Here is an 18,919-nt window from a genome sequence, read left to right as displayed (position 1 = left end):
TATGTACTGCTTGATGAGAGGAGTGCTCCATCGGATCCATTATCATATCAATGATCGATGATTGATAGTATTGGAAAAAATAAATTTGGGAACGAATAGCATTACTTATTTACGAGAGGGTCCTCGCTGTATCGTCTCGGCCCATTAAACATAGTCCCAACATCCAATTTTCAAACAGGCAAGAATCTGTACGGTGGCCCATCACTGCATAATGGTAAAGCAATGATTTGATAGAATTTATGCTTAAAAATGATATCACAAATTTAAATAAAAACCCTCGTAAAAACCCCAAGTTTTCCTTCCTTCAAAAATATTTATCCAGAAAATGATTCAAGACGCAAATCTCAGATACTGCTACTTTCTGCTAGAAAAAAAGTCAAACTCGTCAAGGTCTGAGCTTTCTCTAAAACTCCCTAAACTCTTATAAATGTTTGACCTTTTTATTTATATTCTGTTTGGATAATGTGAAAGCTCTAACCCAAATAAGAATGGTCTCACTTTATGTTTTTGTGAACTGGGTTTTTGTTACTTTTAGTCGCTGCCATGTGAAAAAGCTCACTTTTTTGGAATTGGGACTACATTTGTTCAATTTTGCCTTCCATTGCAGCAGGTGGGTTTTGCTATTAGTTTCAGTCAATCTCGTTTTTGAAAGGATTTTGGGTTTTGCATAATTACGTGAATTACTTGGGATTTAAGGTGTTTGCGTGTTGTTTAGATTTGAAATCCAATCTTTGTGTTTGCAGTTACTGTTGCATTCAAGATAGTGATTTTGTACTGTCTGCTTTTTCGAGGGAAGTCTTGAAAGATTTGTAACAAAATGTATGGGGGCAAAAGGCCTGGTAGAGGCAATCAGCCTCCTTCAATAACTTACAAGAGGAATCGAAATGGGGAAATGCCTTTTGACCTCGCTGATTTTGTCCATGATAGACATTCCCCTTCCATTGCCGAGAATAATAAGCCAAATGACATAAAATCTGGAACTTCGTCGCCAGAAATATTCAGCACGACTGAGCTTGTCTCAGCAGTTGGGCAGGTTTGGAATCTTTTGAATCCTTGCGCCGCTTCTGAAACCAAGGATCAGAAAAATGTTATCTTGAATGATCTGAATGGGGCAGGAGCTGGCCGGGCAGCTATTCTAGATGATAATACTAAATACTTTTGTGTTGATATAAGGAATGGTAGCCATGTTAAACAGATGGTGCAGCCACAGTTTGAGTTTCTTAAAGTAACTAAGAAGATGTTGGTGTTTGAACCTTCTAGTGAAAATTACAGCCGGTCACTGTTCTGGCGGTTTTTGAAGAGAGGTACCAGCTCGTGGAATGAGTCTCGGGAGGGAAATGGTCTTGCAACTGTGGGTACTGGATATGAATTGGATAAGATATATGGATGGATGAAGGAACTGATTCCTGCTGGTTCAAAAGATCCTGCAAATAACAGCACAGAAGGTTGCATTTCCAGAGATCCTCCAACTAACCCTGCAAATAACTTGGCTTCTAGTACTGCTGACTGTTATTCTGATTCAGTCAAATCAAAAGAGGTATCATTGTGCGATGATGCAAGAGTAGTAACTATAGGAAAATCCAGCTCTGTATCCTCTGACTATTTCCTTGGGGCTCTCCATGATTTTAATGCCAATAGTGGTGCTTCAAGATCTCTAAATTCTGCTCTTTGTGCAGATTATCATATTAATTGTTTAGCTCCATGTAGGAGTACATATGAACATTTTGAAAATGACATTGGTGATTTTGATGTACCTAAAAATGCAAGAGAGCAACCTCAAAATCTGGTCACTCAGGGCAGAACTGGAATACAAATTCAGTCATCAGCATGCGAAAGACCTCAGTATGCCTTAGCTAAGCAAGAGCATGCTTTTGCGGGTGCATTTGCTGGTGTTTTTGTTAGCCTTTCTCTGCATCCTATAGATACAATAAAGACAATCATCCAATCTTGCCCTGCAGAACAGAAGTCTATCTCCTTCATTGGAAGATCAATTGTTTCTGAAAGAGGTAAATTCTAGCGTGAAAAGTTGAAGGTGATTGTGCTTGCTGGTAGTTTATTGAACTTGTTCTTCTTCTTGGCTTTCTGTTTAATATTTATTGTGGCAGAACTGGCATCATGTATCATGTATTGATCGAGATGGAATTTTCAGGCATGACTGGGCTTTATCGTGGAATAGGTAGCAATATTGCATCGTCAGCTCCAATTTCTGCCATTTACACTTTTACATATGAATCAGTTAAAGGATCTTTGCTTCCTCATTTTCCCAAGGTTGCATTTATTCTATTCACTTTGTCCAACTTTCTTCTTGTTCCTTGTTTTTGAAATGTCTACCCTCTGTGTGCAGGAAAAGATTTAAAAAGAAAATGGATTATGATGCTTAGTATTGCTTTTCTGCATGTCTTTTGTGCTATACCTTGATGTGATGTCTAAACACCTAAAATTCTTAACCATTTACATTTGCAGGAACATCATTCTTTTGCCCATTGCATTGCAGGCGGTTATGCAAGCATTGCAACTTCCTTTGTTTTTACTCCCAGTGAACGTATAAAGCAGCAGATGCAAATTGGTTCACACTATAACAATTGCTGGTAGACCTTTGAGATCTTACTATTACCTTAGTGTTTGAAGTTCTGTACGTATTTTTCCTGGACACTCTTTTGTGTTGTCTTCATAATAGAGAATCCATTCTATTATTGGTTGTCGTTCCTGTGTTACTTAAATATGCCGGTCCTTTGTTACTTTACTAAGTCATTCTTTTGTTTCTTTAATATGTGTTTGCAGGAGTGCATTGGTTGGAATAATTGGAAAAGGTGGTTTCCACTCGTTGTATGCAGGTTGGGGAGCTGTACTCTGTCGGAACATTCCACAGTCAGTGATCAAGGTTAGATCTTTCTACATGCTAGATGTTTTTACCTGTTCTGTGCACCAGATATTTAGACTAATGATCTTTCTGATCATTACATAAATTAAACTATGAAATCTAACCGCTTCACAGCTTATGTTGACCCTGCTATTTGATATTCTACAGCCTCTTTTATGTTAATCTTCTGCTCTACTCTAACATGTGATAATGTGATGCCTCTGGGTTGCAAGATAGTGAAACGCCATAAAAAATCTGGCTGCTTTAGACCTAAGTTTTCACAAAGATTTTGTTTTTTATGGACTGTCTGCTGATACTTTTTGATTCAGCATCCAATTCTAAAGATATATTAGCCATTATGCAGTTTTACACATATGAAAGCTTGAAGCAGTTGGTGCTGTCATCTCAAAATTCCAGTGCTCAACCCAGAACATTACAAACAGTTTGTTCCTTTCTCACTGCATGCTCCCTTTATAAATCCTCTGCATGTTGTGTGTAACATTTCCACTTTTTTGTGCTACTGGCTTGGTGGCTGGATCATAGCATTTTCTTTTAGTATCTTCAAATCATTTACACGGGATTTTCTTAGATAAAGTCCAATCAATGCAGCTAGTTTGCGGAGGATTAGCAGGATCTACTGCAGCCTTATTTACAACTCCTTTTGATGTGGTGAAGACAAGATTGCAGACGCAGGTTTGTAAATGTATTGAATTGTTGTTGTGTAGCCGCATGTGATTCTTGACTAAGAAAGTTAGATAGTAGAAGTATCACATTTGTCAAGCTCTTATGCACCCATTGAAACACACACACACCCCTCCATCCATATTTGTAACAATGCACTGAAACCTTTTTTGTATTTCCGTTCTGGAATAGCTCTATATGGGTGTATCATGAATCTGACTGTACAATTTATTTGCAAGGATATGTTAGGGACTTTATAATTCAAGATATTTATCATAAAGGAAAGATTGATATTATTCAATGACATGCCATCTATAGATTTTCAACTGATGAGAAGTTTATGTAGTATTTTTTTTTTTTACTTTTCTAAAGCCTTTTTGAGTGTGCAATTGTGTTACCTTAAGAGTTTGGTGCAAAAAAGACCTGTCAGTTAGCTGTGTAATTTGAAACTAATTATATTTCTCTATGCGCTGCCTGCTATCATCATTAATCTTTTGCACATGTTACTCTAACAGTGGCATTTTGCAGATTCCTGGATCCATGAGCCCATATGGAAACGTATTTCATGCACTTCAAGAAATAGGCAAGAATGAAGGTTTGAAGGGCCTCTATAGGTACAGTTGATTTGGATCTGCACATTTTCATCTAAGCATGATAATTGTTTAAAAAAATTTTTGCACGCTTAAAATGGTGGAACATTTCAAGTTCTTAAGTCATCATCAATGAGTCACAACTTCTATGAACAGATAACTCTGCTGTGGCTTTTGAGTTGAAAATCTGAAGTTTTTTAGGGTGAACTATGGTATCTAGAAGTGTGACATATTTGGCAAATTTATTAGAAGTTTGAAAAGGCAACACACATATGAGGAGGTTATGACCTGCATGACCATTCGAACTCTTTTCCGAGTAATTTTAGTTTTTGAATTATCATTTTATGAATTATATTCCCAGCTGATTTGCAGATATTATCAGCTATGCTTAACCACTGTTCTTCTTGTTTCCATGTTCAGGGGATTAACTCCGAGATTGGTTATGTACATGTCTCAAGGAGCACTATTCTTTGCATCATATGAATTTTTGAAAAGATTATTTTCTTTGGAGATGCCACAGTTTAGTGCTCAAAGTATTCAGTACAAAGAAAGGATTGAAGATGATTCAGCATCGTTGCCAATAGCATCATAATCACAATGTTGGCACCCTGTCATCGTAGCTATATGTTGTGTGGTTTGCGATCAGGATTATTTGTGAACAAGTGTGTTCACTTGAAGAATAAAGAAACAAGATATCTTCGTGGATCATGATTGTTTTGTGAACTGTGTTGATTGGAATTGGAAGAACAGAGGAAGGAGAGTCCATCAAGGTAACCGTCGACTGGAAATGGATGCTGTACCTGCAACATGAAGTGGATTTTTGTCTTTGCCATTCACCTCAGCTAAATATGATGATATTCCATGCTATTCTAGCCTCTCTCGGGTTTCTGGAAAACATCGACCAGGATATGAACCAAATTCTTGGTGTTTATATTATCGAAAAACCAATGCTGTTCTGGTGCTGCCTTTTTTGCCCACAAAGAATGTAGTCGTGGATGAATAATGGAACCAACACTAACGCTATTTTGAATCCAAATTCTTTTAAGTCCAATCACTGCAATTTTTTTAAGATATATTAATTAGCTAAGCACCGGAAGCATAACAATGATTTCAATGTGTTTCTCTCAGCTGACTCTTACTATTGATAATTGTGTTCAACTTTCCAGCCACCGGTTCTTGCTTCTTGAATCAAACCACGTACATTGGCCGCACGCGGCGTTTACCTAATAATTGTATTGTATAAGTATTTTAATTATGCAACACCTTACAAGCATGTCGTTGTAGTATAGTGGTAAGTATTCCCGCCTGTCACGCGGGTGACCCGGGTTCGATCCCCGGCAACGGCGACTGACTTTTTTAGTTGAGCCAATTTTATTTGGCAGCGTGTATATGACCTCTATATTGTACTTTAGCCCCGCAGATTAAGAAACTTTCTACTCCGGTCCCTGTAGTTTAAAACCTGCGATGTTGGTGCTCTTGATTGGTAAATAACTAACGAAATTCCCGCATTTACATTTAACTTTTTTTTTCAATTTTTCCATTTCTTTCTTTCATCTGTATCTTCTAGACCACTATATTCATGCAATAATAATCTATGAAAATAATAATAATAATAATAATAATAATTAAAAAAAAACGATTAAGGCTGTACTGAAACTGTATGAAAATAATAGGAATAACATTGAGACGCTTTGAGTTATGGGAAACGTTGCTGAATATGTAGTGGCTAAAATAAATTAAATAATCGATACTTTTTTTAATATATTTAATTTTCCCCAAGCCAACATAGCCATGCCGAAGTATGCACGAGGTGTTGTTTCAGCTGAGAAAAAAGGACAGTGAGCATCAAAGTATGCTACTGTAAGTATTAGCTTAGCAATTCATGAAAGCAAAAAAAGATGACATAAAGGCCAAGGATGTAAGAATTTGTTTAGTGCACGGTCACTGTCATGGGAGCATGCTCTTTGGGACAGAACATGTCTAGTTTTTCTTGCTTAAGCAAGGACATGTCCTGCAAAAGGTGAGCCACAGCATGCTTCTGTCATGATTCTCATGAAGGGCATCAAGAATCTGGGAAGCAGTCTATCGATGTTCTCGGACTCCCATCCCGAGTGTGAGAATTTATTGAGCTAGAGAGGGGGGAAATACTCAAGAGGTAATTGCATCACTGCGTGAAATATTTAACCATGGAGAACAGACAGGGATAAAGGAACCAATTATTCAAAATTCTGAAGTTACAATATGGTTTTGTGAACAAATATTTTGAACTGCCTGCCTCCAAATAGATTAGTGATGAAAGCTTCTAAAAACCATCTGATATCTACTCCCCCTGGCACCGTATCCTCAAATATAATACAAATAAGAACAATACCCCCGTCTTGTCTTTCCAATTAGTGTTTTCCCCCTCCTATTAAGTTACAATTATGGACAGTGAAACGTTTCTATACTATTTCTAGCTAGTTTAAAAATGGAAGAACAAAATAGAATCAAATTATACATTGAAGTATTCTGATGAGCACAGCTGTGCAAGGGTTTCAAAAGCATTTTCTAACTCCCAGCTTAGTCACCCTTGGCAAAGATCGCTGCAACCGGCTTCCTGCGGGAACCCTTTTAGATCGTGAAAACCTCTTTCTTCATTGAATTTCTTTTGGTTCTGGATCTTTGCAAGCCTGGTCAGAGTTTCGCTAGAGGAGCATTCAGTACGACGTTGAGGCTATACCCGAGCAATTGGAGAAAAGGGAGGGTTAAGCACGTAAGATTGCTTGATCCCTTCCACTTTCTTGGAAGCTTTCCTTTTCTCCTCCTCAGTGACTGCTTCAATGAAGAACTTCACTTCCTCCTCCATAAGCATTTTCAGTGAATTGCAATGTGATAACCGATTGCCTCTTTCCTCTCCAGTCACACAAGTGGCTTTTGTACCATGCAATATAGCAACACAGATGGAAAATGCTTGTAATGTGGATAATTGTGCATGGAAATCAACAGCATACTGACCCTCTTCAAGAACTGTCATGGTCATTGCTGGTATATTATTCTCTTTCATTCCCTGCACAAAAATCAGAATCTTGTTATAGGTAGGAACTATGGAGAGACTAATTGCGTGATTCATATTACCAATAAAGCAAAGTTGCCCGTATTTGGGGCACAGATTCTTTTTTCCAAGTGTAAGATTTCCATTTTATCCATGTCAGCAATGTAAAACATCTTCGAGTATGAATCAGGAAGCTTACCTGAAGAAAAAGTTCCAAAGGCCGTTGATTATCCAAGAGTGGTTCGTCTTCAGCACATTGGATGCCTGGATTGCCAAAAACTGTAAGGGGACAGGCCATATCCCAGCCACCACAGTCACAGCCTCCACCAGATCTCCATCTGTCAAGCAATGAAGAAGGACCCCGACCATCACCCCTTGGCAAACTATGTTTTCCAGTTGGAATCACCACCTTCACCTTCTCTTGATTTTCTTCATCACGGATAATTTTCATCCTTTGCTCGCCAACAGAAAGGTTGAGCAGATTCGAATGCATTTTATCACTACCCTTGTCCCCCCTTTTGTATTTCAGGCTCTCTCTCTTTGCAAATGGGAGTTTAATAACAACGGCTGCTATTTCGAGGTCAGGATGCAAAACTGCAGCTGCCCATGGATAAGGATTGGAAGAATCAAGGTCGCCTCTATCAAAAGCATGTTGAGGTTGATGTTTGAACTTCGCTGCATCAGAATTGTCATCCATCTCATGACTTCCACCAACCAAGCCTGGTTTGGCACCTATGTCAGGTCTCACTCCAGGGGATTCTTCAGCAGAAACTCTTTGTCTTGCATGGACATTATCGTACAACACAAACTCTGTCACCAGAGAGTTGTCAAAGTTCCCCCCATCTTTTAATTCTGAACATAAATAACATGAAACTTGCATCTGCCCCACCACCGACGATTCCTTATTTCCATCACTCAACCCCCGTCCTGTGGCGTTGCTCTTTTTTCTATTAGAAATGGAGTGAAATGTATAGACCCAATTACATGCATTATTTGCTTTCCATGTCTTAGCCACCAGAACTTCTTCAGGGCGATTCAATGAGAACTCGAAAAAAGGCACCCCGTGCTTAATTTCCATCTTCAGACAACCATGTAGGTGAACTGGTGAACACACTACAGCTGAATGATGATGATCTTTCTTGACAATCTGAGAACCAAAATCTGATTTCTGAGCTGTATGTGAAAAGTCACGGAACAAAGATCTCCGAAATGTCTGATTCCTTCCCATGTTTGACATCCCAGTGGTTTTGGCATCACTTGGTTCAGGTACATGACAAAACGGACTCCGGATAGACTTTGATTTTGTGAATGGATCGAATATCTTTCGGATGGGACTGAATTGGGACTTTGAGATGGCTCCATTAGAGAAATCGCTTTCTGAAGAACAAGGTGAACAGGGCATTTCTACCTTAGCAGAGACTGATTGGTGGAATGTCAGAGCTGTATCTCTTTCCAGAAGTTCATTCCCATCATTTAGTGGACCAACCACCTTTTCGCATTTGAAGTTTGGATTCCCAATCGAGTCACTCCGTACAGCTCCAACAGAATGTTTGTCTCTCTTATCCAAATTTGGACAGATTTCAATGAAGTCATCTGATGAGCGTGGTTCTACACAAGGTCTTCGAACAAACTTAGAATTCGAGTTTGAGTTCACAGAGCTTGCAAGAGATCTCTTCGGCATGCTCTCTTCATCTAAGCTACACAGAGAGTCAACAATTCTGAAAGAAAACGAGGTGTCACTAGCACGGGAAAGTTCAATTGCTCTCCTCCCCCCATTAGAACCCATTTCCTTCGTTCTCCTTACTTCCCTGGAGCTTTGATATATGGAGCCTCGCTTCAGCTCTATGTTACCTTGTAGACCGACAGGTCTAGATGGAACATTCTTACAAGAGGAACTACGGTAATGACGGAAGCTAATGTCGGTGAAGCCCTCCTTCATCCTCAAAAAATCATCTTTACGTGTGAGTTTGCCATTTGCATTTCTCTTTTCTGCTTTTGAGCAACGTCGATGCGAAAGAACAGTATTAGGACTCAGATCTGAGGTGCTACTCTTCTCAGAATCCAACTCCATCTCCAGTTCCATTAATAGATCCACAATCCTAAGAAAAAACAAATTCAAAATAAGAAGAAAAATATGTTAATATCTGAAGAAGCCAAAAAACAAAAGACCCAGCAATGCGATAGTAGCAATGTCTGATTATAAAACAACTCACAGTACCCCCAAAAACAAGAAATAGAAGCCAACTTATCTGACAACTAAACGTTGCCAGAGACCGATAGTATTAATAGAGAATCAATAAAAATTATCTGCATTTAAGAGGATTGTTTAATTGTCATCATATGCATTTATTTTTTCACTAAATTTGACATCCAGCTACAAACAACAAATAGCTATCTGCTTCCAAGTAAACTGTACAAATCACACATGAAACGGAAAAACAGAAAATTAAAAATAGCCGCCTAGTAAGAACTTATCAAGCCAGCACATTCTCATTTACAAATACCAATATGCTCACTTTAAAGAGCCGTCTCTGATATTCTAATTTTGAAGAGCTAACGCAAAAGTTGAAGACCTATTATGACGACCTTAAAAAAAAAAAATTACTTCAAAAAGCATGCTCCCCATTTGATGATTCCTAAGTTTGAGATCACAAAAAACCTCAAAAGAAACTAACTTTGATGATCCATAAAACTGAAAAACTTGAATTAACAAGGAATCCTATGATCTCTATAAATTTAACTTCCCAAAAGAGTAAAGTTGCAGACATGAAGGCTGCATACAATTATTAGCAACAACTTTATCTTCACTTGCATTCTAAGCCAAAGAAAAAAAAGAAAAGAAATGTTGAGAGAAAAACGAACTTGAGGAAATGCCATACCCCACTGGATCTCACGGTTGTAAGAATTCAAAGAAAAACCCAGCAACAAGTAGCTGTAATCATATCCTTCCAATCTCTTCAAGCTAAAGCCTTTTTTATCAATAGAAACAAAAAGGTCAAAAAAAACAACCCTTAAGAACAGTCAGCAATGACCCCAAAGAGTGTTTATACTCTCAAAGAATCAACAAAAGTACAAAAGAAAAAGAAAACAAGAAGTAGACCAATAACAGTAAAGCATAATAAACACAAAAAGTGAGAGAGGGGAAGAGTGCATGCCTATGCCTTGGTTTTAGTTATAGAGAGAGTGTAATGTGTCTTTGTTTCTATAGAATATAGAGCGGAGTCTCACTCTCTCGCCCACTCACGTGACAAAGGGTTGCAATGAGAGACAGAGAGCTGCAAAGCTTCTGCGCATGTCTACTAAAAAAGCCATCTTGTGTTCTTGTCATGATTTGCAGCCTAGCTATGTTGTTGCCTCTGTTTCTTTTTGTGCTTTGCTTTGTTTTGTTTTTGCCTTTACTTTTTGTCTGAATTATATAGCCAGTTTTAGATGGGGCGCTCGTGCATGCAAAGACATTTATACCCTTAATCAAAAGCGGAATCCATTTCTTGGGTGAGGGTGATTCTGGTTATTTGGATGTGTTTTTAATTTTAAGAGGGGCAGATCTATTTTATATGATAAAATTATAATATTTTTCTTGAATGCATAATAAGTGAACATATCATTTACCTTTATTTTAAAATACATATTATATAATTTTCAGTAAAATATATATATAAAAAAAACTAAGAAACCCGTTTCTTATACTAGATTAACCCATGTCACTTTAGAAGTTTTATTATTTGATTCTTTATTATTTTTCAACCAAGCTTTTTTTTAATAAAATTACAAAATCAAATGATAAATTATTATTTAAAAAAAATCAATAATATTGGCATTTTTTTATCATTTTCTAGAGTATTGTTTTGTTATTCTTCACTATTTACTTTTTATAGGTTTAATCTTAAATTCATGACTAGAGTTACTGACCTTATTATTTTTTTTAATTAAATTATTATAAGGATTCTTTAATGAGATTCACTGTGACATCTTATTATCTTATTGTTTTGGGAATAGCAGATATCAAGACAAGATGCCGACTACATTTAATTTTAGCTGTTTCGAGTAATTAAACTAATAATTGGTATTAGAGTACCAAAATGAAGGCCTAATTCTACTGTAATTACAACTAAGTAGTAAGTCCTCAACGTCTTGAAGCTGCCATCTGCAAGGAGCAAACTTCCAATATAGCAAGTAAAAGAAAACAAAATTGGAAATCATAAGCAATTTATTTATACCATTTACAAGTGGCTCAAGATTCCTGACACTGGTTCTTAAACTCTCCTCTACTGTGATTACTACATCATATGGATGAACAAAAGTTTAGTTGAAGTGGTCCTAGACGTAAATAAAGTGGTCCGAATTGATGTAAAAACCTGCATCCAACATTCTTGAATTGAACGGGAAGAATTAGTAATTTCTCTCTCCAGTATACTCCATGGATTTTCCACATGTTCGAGAACACAACGATTTGTTTCAAGGCATTCAAGCCCCCGGCAACGTGTGTATAGTCATGTGATACCCCCCATCTTGTTTTTTTTTTTAATAATATGCTTTTCATGTGATAATTGATGTAATATAGAGCCTCCAAATCTACAGACCAGTTAAATTCACTCCGTCAAGGTTAAATATACTATTAATCCATGAATAATGAAGATAGCAGATATCATCTCTCTCTCTCTCACTCTCAAAAGTGCTAAGCTCAAAGCTCATGTAAGAAATAGCTCATGCGCGTGCATGGCTAGAGCATATCACTTCCAAGAAAACATAATGGAACCTCCACGCACTTGAACAATAGAGTGCTTGTAGCCTAAAGAACGGCTCACAAGGATGATTGGTATTTTCTTTGTCTCTTGCCGCCCGTGCAAACCAACAAGAAGATATTTGCAACGCTCATTTTGCCAGAAACCATACTGTTCCGAATAAAGTTTATCCATTTCAGCAGAGATCCAAATAACTTCAGCTATTTCAGGAACTATGCATTTATATAAAATTGATTCAAGAACAAATCGAGACTTGCTGTCATTAGGTACAGATAACTTCTATCCTGCAGTGATCAGGTAGAACTCCAAAGGTAAGAAGTATTACTAACATAATCCTACTCCTGTACAGCAACTCTTAGTTAATTTTTAGATAACTATACTTGGAACTTCAGGAATGTGCAAAACTATGCATAACCCACTAAAGACATCTGCACAATCAAGCAAATTCCTGGCAGTGTTTATTATTAAGCATTCTTTTGAGTTTCAGAACTCTCTTCAATCTTGACCTTGCTAAATGATCTCTGGTTTTCCAACACGGGCATATATGGTTCACTTGTTTTCTTAAGGAATTCAGTCGCCTTATCAGATTCACAGGGACTCACTAGCTTCTTCTCAACCTCATCAAACTTGGCAGTTGCCCATGGTGCAGTGCCTAAACTTCTGGCAGAATTCGGGGTGTCTATTAATAGCATAGATACCTCATCCCTGGATGCATACCAGGAATTGCCACAGGCAATGCACTCCAGCTGAAAAAAAATACCCTGAAAGTTAACTGACTTAAATATGGCAGTTCATTTACATGGACAATTACTTCTAGCTATTGGAGATTGCAATTTGGAGTTGTACTATAGTCCAATCATTCAAAATAACACAGTTTGTTTGTCACGTTAATGTTCTCGATGACCCAGTTAAGACATCATATCAGTAGAGAGATGGAAAGGCATGCATAGTCTTACATAAACATTTTCAAGATTTGATGCTTCCATGGAAAATGGCTTGTGGAGTACATGTTGCCTAGAGAATTTGGCAGAGCCATGTCTTCCGGCACAGATGCCCATTGAGATTACATGCTGCTAATGCAAAGTACATAACCTTATTGGATTGGGGACTAGCACTACTCGCAACGAGTTTACGAAGAGAGATAGCTATCAAACACGAATATCTGCAAGCTAGCTTAGCAACTGAAAGAGTAGCAAGCATTATAAAGCTAACTTAGTTAAGGTCCAACAGAAAGGCAAGCCCCAGGAAGTTCCAACTGATAATCCAAACATGCAAACTGGTTTTAAATTCTGTGTCTGGTCCCAGTAATCATTGAATATAACAAGACAAAGAATACGGAGAAAGAAAAGGAAAGAATTTGATAAAAAGGAACTACTGTTCTTCAACATATAAGCAAACGATTTATACAAGAGAATAACTTGAGGTTTTTATTTTCTTTTTTATGGCAACAGACAGTTAACATTTTGTCTGTTGAAATTATTGCCTTGAAGTTGTTCACTATCATAGATCACCAATGGAAATCTGAAATGCAATCTGAGTTACCATGGTCAGCAAAATTTTGACTTGCAAGCCAATATTTCATATGGGGATTTAATAAATGCACAAGAAGACTGAACAAGGACTACCAATTAATTTACCAGACACAGAAAAGCAGATGCGACCAGGTGTCTACAACTTGGCTGTATGAACATATTATGCAACTGTGCATGAGATGCATCTCTAGAGTTCAAAATATTAGCACGTCTAACATGTCACTTTATGCATTGGGTGCTTGCACCCTAGCTCGTTAGATGAAGTACAGTCAGAAAGCCAATGCAACATGATAAATATCTGAAATAAATGTCAATCTAAAAAATAATAGCAAGTAGAAAAAAAGGTTTGGGTGTGAAGAAAACCTGGTAGCGGGCTCCATGTCCTGCTTGGATTATGTCCCTTAGTCGCACTTTAAACTCGCTGCATCTTGAGCAACGAGCATCGGTCATCTGATACACAAGCAAACAGGTTAGCCAAGCATTGAGCACAAGCACCCATCCAAGTGTACAGCCAAAAAATCTATCCAACACCTCAAAGTTAAAACCAAAATGTGGCAAAAAGAAGCAACCTGCATGCGCTCTGACCCATCAGGCTCCTTCTTTGCAGTTTCCTCAGCTGTTAAACCCTCCTGCAGATAAGTTAGTTAATTCATACAATTTATAACATTTGTACATATTCCAGAACAAGATCATAATAGCAGAAATAATCAAAATAATATCAAGCAGGCAGAGATAGAGCTTATACCTTCAACTCATTTGGTGACATGTTCAGCATTTTTGAGGGTTCCAACTCTTTGTTTAGAAGACGGCGGGCTAGAAATGCATTATTCTGCCAAGAATAAAAGGAAAAAATTTTAGGTAAAGAAGATTGATATCAATATCCTCAGCAAAAGAAGGTGGCATGCTCAGTCAAAAGTTGGATACTAAACACCATTAGTTTGAAAATTCATCTTGTTCCACAGCAAAGTCTTAAATCATATGAATTTGGACCATACTCCACACCCTATGATCAATACCGCTTAAGACAATCCTACTAGAATGCTTAGTTTTCCCTTTAAAAGCATTTCACCGAATGCTTTTGATAAAATTTCAATCTTTCATTTAAATACGCCAGTAAATACATATGTATTAGCATCATTGATATTCAGAGTATGCTTATTTTCTCTTTTAAAAACCATTTCATTCACATGTAAACAGGAAAAACTTCAATAGTTTATTTTGTTTAAAAGCTTAACACATATATATGTGCATCACTAATATACAGATGTAAAGAAAAAGCAACTGCAGTCCCTCAACATGACTGACATCTTTTATGAAGACTGAACTCAACTCCATTACAACTTTATTCCCATAATGAGCAGAAGGGAAGAAGAGTATCCACATGGGGTGAACCCCTGGAGAATAACAACCTTGATAGAGAGTGAGAGCAAGACTAACCTTGAGGTTGAACGCTAGCTGGCGCAGCTTTTGATTATATTTCTGAAAATCAGAGGAAAGAGCATCATGTGAGGCCTTCTCAAGAGCACTTACTGCAGGAACAGCTGCATCCAGCCAGGGAAAAGACTTGCCAACCTGTCATTTACAATTAGAGCACTAGAGTTAAAATATCTTCAAGATTGTCAAATTTTCATCTCTAATCTCCTCCTACTAATCAAGATATAAAAAATGGAATTCAATGTCATATGCCAAAGCTAAGTGCAAAAACTCAATATACACCTTCGCACTATTTTCTTCAGATCCATTTGCAGCTCCCTGGGACTTCTGCTCTTTTTTATGGTCATCACCATCAGAACCACCTTTTAGCTTACCATCATCAAGTGTGTAGTTAGGAGAACTGCACATGTATTGAATGCTCTGAAGAAGCCGCTCCAACCATTTGTCTCGAAGGGTATCTCCAGTCAGGGCATCAAACTTTACTAAGATGGCATGATATTCTGAATTATTGCTTGGGCAGCTTCCTGGTGTTTCAGCTTTTAAATTATCAGGTCTGCCAGTTGCTTCTTCCTCCCTGGTCACATCAAGAGGTGAAACATTCTTTCTCCTCAGAGTTCTTTTTGCCTTTACCGGATCGTCCTGTTCAGGGGCAGCAGTGGGAGCATCTTCAATTTCAATGTCAGGAAGGTCTCCCATCCTTGATAGAGTTTTCTGAACAAGAAGATCAATCCCGTGCTGTTTATTATATTCATAATCCTTGTCAGTAAGCTTCCAAAGCTTCCTCTCCACGGTGTCATACACTTTCTGGACAATAAAACCAGGATATTGTTTGCGATTTGGCAGCTGTTTATGAATTGGGACAAAATGCACAACACACTTGTGCATGACAGACTCTGCTGGAACCTCATCACGATGGAAACTATAAAAGAGTTCTCTAGTATCGCGTGACTGCCAGCTTCCACCACCTTTTCTCTCAGCTTCCTCGGGGCGATAAAACCACTGCCCAGTGACCATCAAGCTGCCGTGCTTAGTTTGAGAAATATCCTATCAACAGAATAACAATTCCATTGGTCTCAAAGGAAGGTGATGACATAAATCATACATACTAAATACAAAATCAAAACAATCTGAATGGTTTACATCATCAAGATGAAATGACTAAATGAGTCCTATGTCCACCAGGCAGTATATGAATTATGCTAAATAGAACAAACTCAGTCAGCAGCAGAACTAAGATGAAATTGGCCAAACAGTGTGTATTTAAGAATCTTTTACCAGAGAGACCCATGAAATAATAAAATGCGAGACAACAATTTAAGAAATTAATTTCCAATTCAGCGTGCAATAGAAGTTTATCGCAACCCCAAAAGTGACAGAAAATAGGTTGGAATCTGAATAATTAAATCGCTGAGGTATGCAAGCCACGTCCCATTTCCAACTAGTGGTTGGGAAATAAAAAACAAAAAGAAATGAACAGACAGAAATCCATTAATATGGAATAACAGGGTCTTCTCATAATCTTGAGTGCAAACAAAAAGATGCTCCCATTTAAAATATGATAGGACCAAATTCCCAAACTTAATTGATGTTCAGAATCTATCACTGTTTCATTTTGGAAATATTTTAGTATATCATTCATGTGTTCGGATATATTTTAGAATATTATTCATTTAAGCCCATCACCCATTATTTAGTAAAGGGTCGACAGCATATCATACTATTGTGAAATCTGTCAAAACATAACTGCTCATCATTAGAATCAAGCATCACCAAAATATTATTGATTTCAAACCAGTGCAAAATCAGTGCATGAACTCCAGAAAATTTGCACAGTTAACACAAAAAAAATATCATTATCAAGGAAAACAGAAAATCAATATTTTGCTTCACCACCAAGTCATTCATCATTAAAGAGAAAATAATGAATGATAAAGGGTAGGAGGAAAAACCACATGAAATTCAAAATAGGATATCCATGCATGAGATACAAATCCACCAAATATGATACAGAACACATGAGGAATTAAAATAACAAGTAATTCCATGAGTTACCTTGATAATTGCCACATAAGGTTTTTGTTCTTTATCTTCAGGAACTAGAAGGACAGGATCCTCCTGCAGGACAGCCAGAGGAAAAACAAATAAATATCCACAATGATTCATTACATGACAATTAGGGAAGAACAGTAAAAACAACTATGATTCCATGAAGTTCCTCAAAACCACAGCTGCATTTACTGATTAAATAGGGTTAGAAAAACAGCTGACAGCTTAAATCTTAAAATGTACAATTGTATACTTCAAATTTTGCAGGAGCAGAAACAGCACTAACAGCTAAACTGATTGCCAGCAACAATCCAATATTACCAAAATACAGCAAACCCCAAAAGCAATCAATCAAAACATATGTATAATCCTAGATTCCAGCAAAGCTTCTCAAAACGATGAAGACATTAGAATCAATAAATTAAATAGTGCTTAACACAAAAAAAAAAAAAAGAAAAAAAAAGAAGAATAAAGAATATAAATTCCACCAGCCATCATCATTTCAATTTCTTGTGATTCTGAATATTCTCATCAGCCACATTAAGCCTGTCACTGGACTTTACAAGTCATGCTCCTTCCCCAATTCTTTTTAGCACACTCAAACTCCATAATCTAATCAACTGAAATAACTTGAATAGCACTTCACTTAACCAGGTGCAGAACAAAAATCAAGCGATCCATAAAGTAAAGCACACAACAGCTCAACAAAATAACAAAAAACAAACACAAATTCAATCTAAGCTTGAATGTTCCCTGTTTTTGTCAGAACCGAGGATAACCTAGGCCAGAGTGTTTCCAGAACTAAATCCAGCATATATATCTATCCCAATCACAAACACAAACTCCACTAAACCCTTCAAAAACCAAAACTGATGTCAAAACACAAGGCCGAAATTTAACTAAACAAAACATACTTAAAAAACCTTAAATCCACCAAATAAACCTCCCAGACCAATCAAAACCAAACGCACGAGCACGAAAAATCCCCTATTAAACCCCAAATTCACCATGCCTGCCACATTCACAAGTTCAAATAACTTCTAGCGAACAACCAAAGTGCTAAAACAGCTAAAACAATGCGAAGAATCATTCAAAGAATAAAACCAATTGGCAAAATTAAAGCGCAAAACCTAATCTTTCTCCAAAAAATGTAGCTAAGAAAAAAACCCTAATTACACTAATTAAAATAAATAATTAAATAAATAACTCACGAGCTCATATCGATTCCCATCAAACTCGAAAGCATCAAAATGAGTTCTCCTCCCTCTCCCTTTCCCCGAAACCCTAGTCAATACCCCAGCCGGCTTCGCATCCTCCTGCGGCACCTCTTCCACCTCTACTTCCTCCTCCGATTTCTCTTCTCTTACTTTCTTCCTCGGTCTCCCTCTCCTTCTCGTCACTGCTACTTCTTTCTTCTTCTTCTTCTTCTTGATGCTCTATCTTCTTCCTCTTCCTCTCCATCTCGCTGTTGTTTACAGGCTTCGTCTTTGTTAATAATGACGGTGCCTTTGGTGGCGCCTCCTCTTCTTCGTCGCTGGTGGAGACTTGAGCGAATCTTCGGTTTCCCATTTTATTTTGATTTAACCGGTGAGTTTGTTGCTGCAACAAGACTTGGTTTTTGCGGGGGTGCAGATAAGTATATCCAGGCCAAGCAAAGTATATCCAGGCCAAGCAAGCAGGAGTAAGCCGTTGGATGCTTTGTATAGGAAAGATGACGATAACACCTAAAAGGTCTTACAATTTAATTAAATTACATCTATCCCATGCAATCACATTGTCGGCTAACCAAGAATGTCTAGTCAACGCTGCTGGTATTATTAAAAAAATAGGACAAACATTTCCTCCTTCTTGTTACGGTCTTGGATTTTGACTTTTTTCACTTTCATTCAATTTGCTCTTAATCATCTTTTGTTTTTTTAATTATATCCTTAATTGAAACATTTTAGATCTTTAGTTTAACAATTTATTGCAAATTCATCATTGGTTCCATAATTATACAATTT

The 18,919-nt window shown here is 37.4% G+C and overlaps 3 protein-coding genes and 1 non-coding gene across 9 annotated transcripts; 2 read left to right on the top strand and 2 right to left on the bottom strand.

Annotated features, from left to right (window-relative positions):
• Positions 1–256: 256 nt before the first annotated feature.
• Positions 257–5,204, top strand: LOC118028468 (uncharacterized). 5 transcript variants are annotated; one of them, XM_035032053.2, is made up of 10 exons: positions 257–390; positions 536–610; positions 744–2,006; positions 2,150–2,268; positions 2,464–2,588; positions 2,782–2,881; positions 3,225–3,302; positions 3,470–3,553; positions 4,070–4,155; positions 4,552–5,204. In XM_035032053.2, the coding sequence occupies exons 3-10, from the start codon at positions 818–820 to the stop codon at positions 4,721–4,723; spliced, it is 1,953 nt and encodes a 650-aa protein (XP_034887944.1). In that variant the 5' UTR covers positions 257–390; positions 536–610; positions 744–817; the 3' UTR covers positions 4,724–5,204. The 5 variants fall into 5 exon arrangements, 4 of the variants coding, with proteins under 4 accessions (XP_034887944.1, XP_034887945.1, XP_034887943.1 ...); XM_035032054.2 differs by lacking the exon at positions 536–610; XM_035032052.2 differs by having other exon boundaries at positions 263–610.
• A 201-nt stretch (positions 5,205–5,405) lies between these two features.
• TRNAD-GUC (transfer RNA aspartic acid (anticodon GUC)) lies at positions 5,406–5,477 on the top strand. The gene has a single exon. It is a non-coding gene; the product is annotated as a tRNA-Asp (tRNA).
• Positions 5,478–6,287: 810 nt separating this feature from the next.
• LOC118028470 (uncharacterized) lies at positions 6,288–10,557 on the bottom strand. Of its 2 annotated transcripts, none has more exons than XM_035032059.2 (3): positions 10,025–10,557; positions 7,362–9,261; positions 6,288–7,177 (listed from the first exon to the last, which is right to left on the bottom strand). In XM_035032059.2, the coding sequence occupies exons 2-3, from the start codon at positions 9,243–9,245 to the stop codon at positions 6,845–6,847; spliced, it is 2,217 nt and encodes a 738-aa protein (XP_034887950.1). In that variant the 5' UTR covers positions 9,246–9,261; positions 10,025–10,557; the 3' UTR covers positions 6,288–6,844. The 2 variants fall into 2 exon arrangements, with proteins under 2 accessions (XP_034887950.1, XP_034887949.1); XM_035032058.2 differs by having other exon boundaries at positions 10,042–10,557.
• A 1,550-nt stretch (positions 10,558–12,107) lies between these two features.
• Positions 12,108–18,679, bottom strand: LOC118028471 (ASI1-immunoprecipitated protein 3). Its single transcript, XM_035032061.2, has 9 exons — positions 18,284–18,679; positions 18,128–18,252; positions 16,923–16,985; positions 15,153–15,914; positions 14,874–15,008; positions 14,182–14,265; positions 14,006–14,065; positions 13,800–13,886; positions 12,108–12,650 (listed from the first exon to the last, which is right to left on the bottom strand). The coding sequence occupies exons 1-9, from the start codon at positions 18,483–18,485 to the stop codon at positions 12,369–12,371; spliced, it is 1,800 nt and encodes a 599-aa protein (XP_034887952.1). The 5' UTR covers positions 18,486–18,679; the 3' UTR covers positions 12,108–12,368.
• Between the last annotated feature and the right edge of the window lie 240 nt (positions 18,680–18,919).

This window comes from Populus alba, chromosome 3 (genome assembly GCF_005239225.2).
Source record: "Populus alba chromosome 3, ASM523922v2, whole genome shotgun sequence".
NCBI classification, from domain to species: domain Eukaryota; kingdom Viridiplantae; phylum Streptophyta; class Magnoliopsida; order Malpighiales; family Salicaceae; genus Populus; species Populus alba.
This window is presented reverse-complemented; position numbering and strand designations above follow the sequence as displayed.

Bases quoted from the DNA above. Each gene is read 5' to 3' on its own strand.
- LOC118028470 (XM_035032059.2), bottom strand. From the start codon at position 9,245: ATGGAACTGGAGATGGAGTTGGATTCTGAGAAGAGTAGCACCTCAGAT. The intron at 7,178-7,361 runs GTAAGCTTCCTG...ATTTTTGTGCAG, and splicing joins CTTTGGAACTTTTTCTTCAG to GGAATGAAAGAGAATAATAT.
- LOC118028471 (XM_035032061.2), bottom strand. From the start codon at position 18,485: ATGGGAAACCGAAGATTCGCTCAAGTCTCCACCAGCGACGAAGAAGAG. The intron at 14,266-14,873 runs GTTAGTCTTGCT...TATTCTTGGCAG, and splicing joins AGCTAGCGTTCAACCTCAAG to AATAATGCATTTCTAGCCCG. The intron at 12,651-13,799 runs GTTTTCTTCACA...ATTTTTTTTCAG, and splicing joins GACATGGAGCCCGCTACCAG to CTGGAGTGCATTGCCTGTGG.
- LOC118028468 (XM_035032054.2), top strand. From the start codon at position 818: ATGTATGGGGGCAAAAGGCCTGGTAGAGGCAATCAGCCTCCTTCAATA. The intron at 2,007-2,149 runs GTAAATTCTAGC...TGGAATTTTCAG, and splicing joins ATCAATTGTTTCTGAAAGAG to GCATGACTGGGCTTTATCGT. The intron at 2,882-3,224 runs GTTAGATCTTTC...GCCATTATGCAG, and splicing joins TTCCACAGTCAGTGATCAAG to TTTTACACATATGAAAGCTT.